This window comes from Hippoglossus stenolepis, chromosome 16 (genome assembly GCF_022539355.2).
Source record: "Hippoglossus stenolepis isolate QCI-W04-F060 chromosome 16, HSTE1.2, whole genome shotgun sequence".
Classification (NCBI taxonomy): Eukaryota; Metazoa; Chordata; class Actinopteri; order Pleuronectiformes; family Pleuronectidae; genus Hippoglossus; species Hippoglossus stenolepis.
The window spans coordinates 700,932-708,431 of record NC_061498.1 but is presented as its reverse complement, the minus strand read 5'-3'; the positions used below and the strand labels follow the sequence as shown (position 1 = coordinate 708,431).

Here is a 7,500-nt window from a genome sequence, read left to right as displayed (position 1 = left end):
TGACTCGTCGACTTTCTCTGTTTAAAAAAATCAATAGAATTCTGCAGCTCCATGATTTTCAATAACAACAGAAGGAAATGACGTATTTCAGGGACTATTTTCAGTGGAGGATTAATCCACATTCGGCTGCTTGAGTAAAAACAAGAATCAACTGTAACCGTGGCTGTGACGCCCCCTGCTGGTCAGTGAGCTGCTGCTCTGAAGCCTCAGTTTCACATTGTGTTCAGCGTCATCTTGGGTTTTTGAAACCAGAAGTGACCATATATGGAGGAGCGGGGGGTGGAGCCTGGAGGACACACCCACCTACACCTGCCACCTGCACCCATTGGACGGTACTAGCTGTCAATCACACTGTGGTATCCCCCCCCAACACATCCGGTGCTTTATGGTCTGTTTGACTCTAAATGATCATAATTCACTAAATGAACATCAGCTGTTTGAAGAAGACTTGAAACTAGAGACTGAGACAGAAACTCCTGAATGTTACTGACGTTATAAAGTGAGAAGTATATATATATTATATAAATCAAATGTCATAGATTTCTATAGAAACTGACTTCCATCATTGTTTTATAAGAGCTCAGTTTTCCCAGTGCACTCTGGGTAAAATAAACATAAACATGAACATAAATGACCACAACACAACTCGTTGTTAGTTTGTCGAGTTGTTTTCTCATCTTAAAGTTGTTCTTTCATCAAACTGCTGGTTTTAGGTTTTAACAGAAGAAGAAGACGGTGATAAAATCTACGTCCTGAACACAGACGTGAGTCACAGGAAGGAAACGAGGTTCAACTGAAGCTTCATCACACGAAGCTGCAACAAAACTTCACTCTGCAGTGACTCACATTATAGATTCTATATCTTTATTCATCTGGAAGCTTCACTTTCATCCTTTAACATCAGCTCCTCACTCAACAGTGTGCACAGCGGCCATCTTGTGAGTTTTAACTCTATATACATGTATACACATCACTGATGGTCTTTATATACAGTCACTGATCGTCTTTATATACAGTCACTGATCATCTTTATATACAGTCACTGATCATCTTTATATACAGTCACTGATGGTCTTTATATACAGTCACTGATGGTCTTTATATACAGTCACTGATGGTCTTTATATACAGTCACTGATGGTCTTTATATACAGTCACTGATGGTCTTTATATACAGTCACTGATGGTCTTTATATACAGTCACTGATCGTCTTTATATACAGTCACTGATCCTCTTTATATACAGTCACTGATCCTCTTTATATACAGTCACTGATCGTCTTTATATACAGTCACTGATCATCTTTATATACAGTCACTGATCATCTTTATATACAGTCACTGATGGTCTTTATATACAGTCACTGATCATCTTTATATACAGTCACTGATGGTCTTTATATACAGTCACTGATCATCTTTATATATTTGCTCAGACCCCTGCTGGACAACAGTCGTAGTACGCGATGCTGAACCTTTGGTGTGAGAATTAGTCCCATAATTTGTCAGTGTGGCGTCCATGTTGAAAGAGTGAGACTATATAAAGTCTATATAAAAGCAAACAGTCGACACCAGGTGCATGCTGGGAAGAGTCCTAGCTGAAGTAAAGGTAAACTGACCTGAGTACGGACGACGGCAGCAGAGACGTTGTCCACGAGACGTTACTGTCACCAAACGTCAGACATGTCTGAAGTTTCTCTTCACGCTCGACCTTCTTCTCTTCTTCTCTTCTTCTCTCCTCCTCCTCCTCCTCTCCTCCTCTCCTCCAATCACCTCATTTCATTTCCCGCCAGAGGCTGTGATGTCAGCGACCACCAGCTGAGAACATGAGTCTGATGAAGCTGATGAGTGTGAAACTTCATCAATGAACAGATTCTGTCATGAGTTCATCAAAGTGCAGAAGAAACTTCATCTCAGTGAAACGTCAGAAAACGACGGTGACGAAGCTTCGCTGGTTTCAAAAGCTGCAAAAACTCTTCTGCAGACGCTGCATCCTCCACCTGCAACAGGAAACCACACGAGCACCCCCGCCCCCTCACCCCTCGCCTCCTCTCCTCTTCTGAGAAGATTCAGAGACACAAGGGGGGGGTGGCATCAGACACTGTGAATAAATTGAAGTCAAAGAGTCTGACACCCCCTGGTGGCTGGCTGCAGTACAGTATCATAAATCAAAGTAGAAGTTAAATAAAGACGGTTTCTGTGATTTGAGGTCGTTCTCATCAGTCCGATGTTCGTAAGGGAAACATTAGCATCGTAAAAACAAGGCAAAGCAACATTTTCTACAGCAGCTGACCAATCAGAGCAGAGTGGACCAGCTGACCAATCAGAGCTGGGCTTCATCAGGAGGTGGAGTCTTAAAGAGACAGGAGCTAAATCTACGAGTTAGAGACAGAGGCTGAAGAGAGGAGCTGCAGCTGGACACTGAGGACAGTGACTGAACATTAGAGCATGAAAATATTTTACAGCCAGAACTCATGAAATTATAAACCTGAAAATGAACAAATCGTCTTCTTTCAAAAACAAAACATTTTAAAATGTATTTTAATTCCTTATCTTTGAAGTTTTAATTCAAAAAACATGTTTTCTAAATGTATTTTATTAAATTTGCAGGAGAAAAACAAAGTGAAAGGACGAGACATATTCACATTCGATCGGAATGTTTCTACAATAAAAACACGACGACTTCTAACGTATCAAACTGTTCCTTTAATAACATGAAGCTGACGGATGATGGTTCGGTCTCATTCTTCCCTTCGTATGGAAGCGCTGAGAGGCAAGTGGGTTTTTTAATTTTTTTAAAGATCAATTTCAAAATTAAAATATTTCGTCTTTGAAAACAAATTTAAAAAATGTTACTAATTCGTTTTTTTGCCAGGATTATTTTTCTAGGGTTTTTATTTTTCCATCTGTGAAAACAGGTTTTATACGATGTCATCAAACTTCCTAAAGTATCTCTGGGACAAAACTTTATCAACATGTAAAATCATTTTCTAGACTTAAAGACGTGACCGTGATGTTACAGAGGGAAGTCGCTTTGAAAGAGAAAAACTGGCGGATTTAGTTTTTGCCTTCAGGGCCTCCGTACTTTAGCTGCAAATTATTATTTTAAAGATAAAATCATTAATCCACCTGAGCATGTTAATACGACACAAACACTTTATCGTCCAACAAGTTCATTCTTGTTTAACAGAAACGGTAAAATGGCTAAACAGCTTTGATTAACGTTCGTTTTTTAAATAACCGTCGTTAACATGTTTTGTCAATGAGCTCCCACCAAACACAAAAGAAATCTTAAAATTACATTTTAAAAATCTCCGTTAAACACTTCAAACATTCCAACAGAAGAACGAGGATTCAAATCAGTGATGAAGCTTCAAAAATGTACACAGATAATAACTGACTGCATTTAAAGGTTAGTGTTGTTATTCAAACGAGCTCAGATGAAAAGTGATTAATAAAGTTTATCGTCTATATAAACTTCTGATCCCAGATCGACCGGTCGGGTCAAATAAAAAGTCAAAGTGAATCAACAGAGCAGCTTCTGTTCCTCAGTCGCTGAAGATCCACACAATGAATTCAAAAATATCTCCTGAGACGACCACGTCCCTGGGAAAGTTATAAAAAAGGGAAAGATTTAAAAATAAACTTTAAAAAGGTTTCTGCATGGCAGACAGTCCCTTCAGTGTTTTCAGTCCCACCAAACGAAAAAAGCCCCGGTACGACAGACGTCTGGTTTCAGATCAGAACGCTGGACACCGGGACCCGAGTGGACCGGCCGCTCCTCGGCACAACGATCGGCTCGTCGTCTGTGAACAGAGACGAGAGGAATTATTAGATTAATTTGATATTTAATGCAGCTGTTTTTAACCTGTAGAAACTGACCCTGCTCGACGCTCTAGGCTGCATCATCATTATCCTCCTCCTCTACGGCTGAAGGGAAGCCAGCCGCTCCCTGTGTCTCACCTGTAGCCACGTAGTTCTCGGCCCGATCTCGGTCTCCTTCGATGAAGAGGGCGGTGGCGAGGAAGAAAGCCCCGCCCACCACAGCTACAAAGGCGCAGAGCAGCAGAGAGAGCTGCAGCGAGCGAAACTGCCACAGGAACGAGTCCGTCTTCCTCAGGTAGTCGGAGACCTGGGATTTACCAGAGGGACAGACGACCACAGATCAGACGACTGCTCCATCAATATGTAAAGATTCAAACTTCAAACATTCAGTGTGTGTGTGTGCGTGTGTGTGTGTGCGTGTGTGTGTGTGCGTGTGTTAGTGGGACGTACCACTCCGATCAGGTAGGGACTCCCAGCGTCTCCCAGCAGATGAGAGATGACGATCTGAAGCGACTCAGCTGTGGCGCGTCGAGTGGGAACGACCACGTACTGAGAAACAGAGGGTGAGAACGTGTGAGAACGAGTGAGTTGAGCTTCACTAACTGAAGGTCAGAGGTCAGAGGTCGACCTGTAAAGTCTCGAGTCTCGTGACTCACCAGCAGAATATCAGCCACGATGGCCCAGTTCATGCTCAGGAACGTTTCTCCCAGGAAGATGAAAACCTGAGGGAACAGAAAACACGTGACACCGCTGAACCAGGAGAAGGTCGAGCTCAAGTCTCATAATGTGGACGCAGCCTCAGTTTTATGAACACGTGTGTTTCCTGTTGACGTTTCACACAACGACCTGCGGACGCCACCAGATGAAGGAGACTCACGTATGTGGCGATGGTGCTGGCCTCAGCGAAAACGATGGCCAGGTAGAGGAAAGGTGCAGAGAGCATCAGACCGGCGGCACAGACCAGTGGATCCGCTCTGGGCGTCTTCTTCCTCAACTGCCGACTCAGCTGCACGCCGCTGGCCACGCCCAGAACGCCTGTGATGCAGGTGATCGCTCCGAAGATCAGGCTGTCAGGAGAAACGACCACGAGGAGTCAGGTGAGGTTTCTTTCAAACGGTATCAGTTTCGCTCCATCGCTCATTCGTTACCTGTCGGAGGAGGCGCAGTGTGCATCCGTGCACGGAGCCTTCACCCCGGTGACGATAGAAGCTCTCAAGAGGAACGTCGGCGCCCAAAGAGCCAGAGAGCCGGTGACAAACGCCACCGCAGTGAAGCCGAAGGTGGACAACACGAAACTGCAGCTGCAGAAGAAGAAGATGAAACACGACGCAGGTCAGACTCGGATCAAAGTCACAGCAAAAGAATAAAAGTGTTAAATCTGAGACAAAACTTCAGACAGTTTAAAAGTTTCAAGTTGAATCACGTTCACTCCAAACACAAAGAAATCTGTTGAATCTGCACGAAGATGCTGAACCTGATTCTTTAGAACGTATTTAAAATCCTGTCGTAGCGTTTCGGGGCCGATGCTGAAACGATACTTCGGTCAGACAGAATAAACGTGTGACTCAGGACCAGCCGAGCTGAAGACGGTTCACTGAACCTGGATCAGCAGCCGACTGTGAACCTGAGTGAGGCGGAACCTACTTCCTGCTCAGCGCCTGCAGGTCCATCAGCCAGCTGGTCCGGTGCAGCTGATGCTCGGGTCGAGCCTCGATGGCGCCTCTGTTCGGCTCCTGAACCACGACCAGCAGCAGGATCACTGCGATCAGCCCCAGAGCTGGAGTCACCTGAGGGACACGGGTCCACAGAGACAGCGTCACATCTTCCATTTCATACGTTAAGGATCATTTCAATTCATCCTCAAACAAATGATGAAAACTTAACTTTTGTTTTTGAAAAGCAGCAAATACTGAAATCTTTACTTTGACTTCAATTAATGTTGAGATTTTATAAACACATTTAAGAATAAATCCCATATTTGAAAAGATATTTCACAGATTAGAATCTGCTGTAAAATATTCAGACCAACATGTTTTTTTAATTCTTTAAAAGCTCAGAATGAGAAACTTTCTTCTGCCTGAGTTGATAAAGATAAATAAACCTAATGTGACAAACGAGACGTGATGTCGTTGATGATGAACTTAACGGTTTGAGTGTTTTTATTTGATTTCAGCTCTTTTCTGTTGCTCTACTACATTTGGGCTCGTTTCAAAAAGACTAAGATATTTGACTTTAAAACTTTATTTTTGTTTTTAATTGTCTGCAGAAGAAAGAGTTAAAGATAAATCTAGAAGACGTCTGTGCAGTTACAGATTTAATCCGTTTAACTGAGAATAAAAACGTACCCGCAGAGCCCAGTGCCAGTCCTTCGCTATGTTGCTGACTTGAGAGCCGACGATGTATCCGAGGCCACTGAGAGGAAGAAGAGAAACGAGACGTGATGATAAAACATCATCTTCATCACAGCTTCGTCTGTTTCAAATCCACAGAATCTGTCGTCTGTTCCATCAACAAGTGGATCGAGGACGTGATGTGAAAACCATGGAGACAAACACCAACCAGAGACCTGGGACGTCCCCTGGCTGCTGCTCTCACATCTCAGAACTGGTGTCAGTGTGGAGAAAGGGTCAGGAGAAGCTCTTACCTGCCCACGGGGATGGCGAAATAAAAGATGGACAGCATGTTTGTCCTCTTCCCTTTGACGTAGAGGTCTGCGATGATGGTGGGAGCGATGGTGGAGTAACTGGCCTCGCCGACCCCGACCAGGCCGCGTGTTAACAGCAGGGCCCAGAAATGCTGCGAGAAAACAAAAAGGGATTTACACTCGACAGCGTCAGCGCCGCCATCTTCAGCTAATGAGGACGGAACATCCACCGAATACGTTCTCATATGAAATCGTTTCTGTTCAGACTGAAACACGAGCCCAGAGTTTTCAAAGTAAAACGAGATCAGCAGCGATCCACACGTCACCATAGCAACAGTGAGGAGGTTTAAAACTAAAGCGTAGAGGACGTGTGGACGTCGCCGCTCGAGCAGAGGAGAGGAGTCACTGAACAGAACAGGAGATGTCTCTCACTTCTTTGGGGGTGTAGGAGCTGGCGAGCGTCACCAACGACCAGAACGTGATTCCAACGCTCATGATGATTTTTCTGTTGTACCTGTCGCCAAGGTAACCGAAGATCGGAGCCAGGAACATGTAGCTGCAGATAAAAACTGGACAGAAACAAATATGATGAAAAGTCTGTTTGTGTTTGAAACTATTAAAACAACAACTGTAAAATACAAACTAGATCAATATCATCAACTTTGAATGAATCAGTGTAAATGGAGGACGCAGCTTCTCTGACTCCAGGGATTCAGAGATTTAACAGATTCAATATTCTTCTTACCAGTTTGGAGTAAACCGGACTTCCCGTCATCGATCGCGAAATAATGCTCGATGTCCGGGAGAACTCCTGGAGGGAGGAGAGAAACCAGCAGTTTGACATTTTGATCGATTGTTCTGTGATTAAAGTAAAAACCATGAAGGGAAAAACTCATTTCAATCAGACTGTTCCACTTCCATACTACAGAGGGCGCTGTGCACAATCTGTGATAGTGGCTGTGGATTTTAACTAAATAAAGATGGACGACATGAACCCTTCTCCTCCATGTTAGTAGATGTTAAATAAATAT

At 43.8% G+C, this 7,500-nt stretch overlaps 2 protein-coding genes across 6 annotated transcripts in view; both read right to left on the bottom strand.

The window, feature by feature from the left end:
* LOC118122864 (serine/threonine-protein kinase pakF) overlaps positions 1-2,001 on the bottom strand; it is a 6,834-nt gene extending 4,833 nt beyond the window's left edge. Inside the window, exon 1 of one of the 4 annotated variants that reach the window (XM_035179762.2) lies at positions 1,620-2,001. The gene's annotated coding sequence lies outside the window, so the exon portion shown is untranslated. The remainder of the gene's footprint in view (positions 1-1,619) is intronic. The other 3 variants (XM_035179763.2, XM_035179761.2, XM_035179764.2) reach the window with 3 other exon arrangements.
* A 577-nt stretch (positions 2,002-2,578) lies between these two features.
* The window catches only part of spns1 (spinster homolog 1 (Drosophila)), a 7,338-nt gene continuing 2,416 nt past the window's right edge, over positions 2,579-7,500 (bottom strand). Inside the window, exons 3-13 of one of the 2 annotated variants that reach the window (XM_035180872.2) lie at positions 7,215-7,280; positions 6,902-7,038; positions 6,470-6,621; positions 6,171-6,237; positions 5,470-5,612; positions 4,974-5,126; positions 4,703-4,892; positions 4,482-4,547; positions 4,276-4,374; positions 3,883-4,132; positions 2,579-3,806 (exon numbers count right to left, since the gene is read on the bottom strand). In XM_035180872.2, the coding sequence (XP_035036763.1) occupies positions 3,896-4,132; positions 4,276-4,374; positions 4,482-4,547; positions 4,703-4,892; positions 4,974-5,126; positions 5,470-5,612; positions 6,171-6,237; positions 6,470-6,621; positions 6,902-7,038; positions 7,215-7,280 (1,310 nt within the window). In that variant the 3' untranslated portion in view covers positions 2,579-3,806; positions 3,883-3,895. The remainder of the gene's footprint in view (positions 3,807-3,882; positions 4,133-4,275; positions 4,375-4,481; positions 4,548-4,702; positions 4,893-4,973; positions 5,127-5,469; positions 5,613-6,170; positions 6,238-6,469; positions 6,622-6,901; positions 7,039-7,214; positions 7,281-7,500) is intronic. The other variant, XM_035180871.2, reaches the window with a different exon arrangement.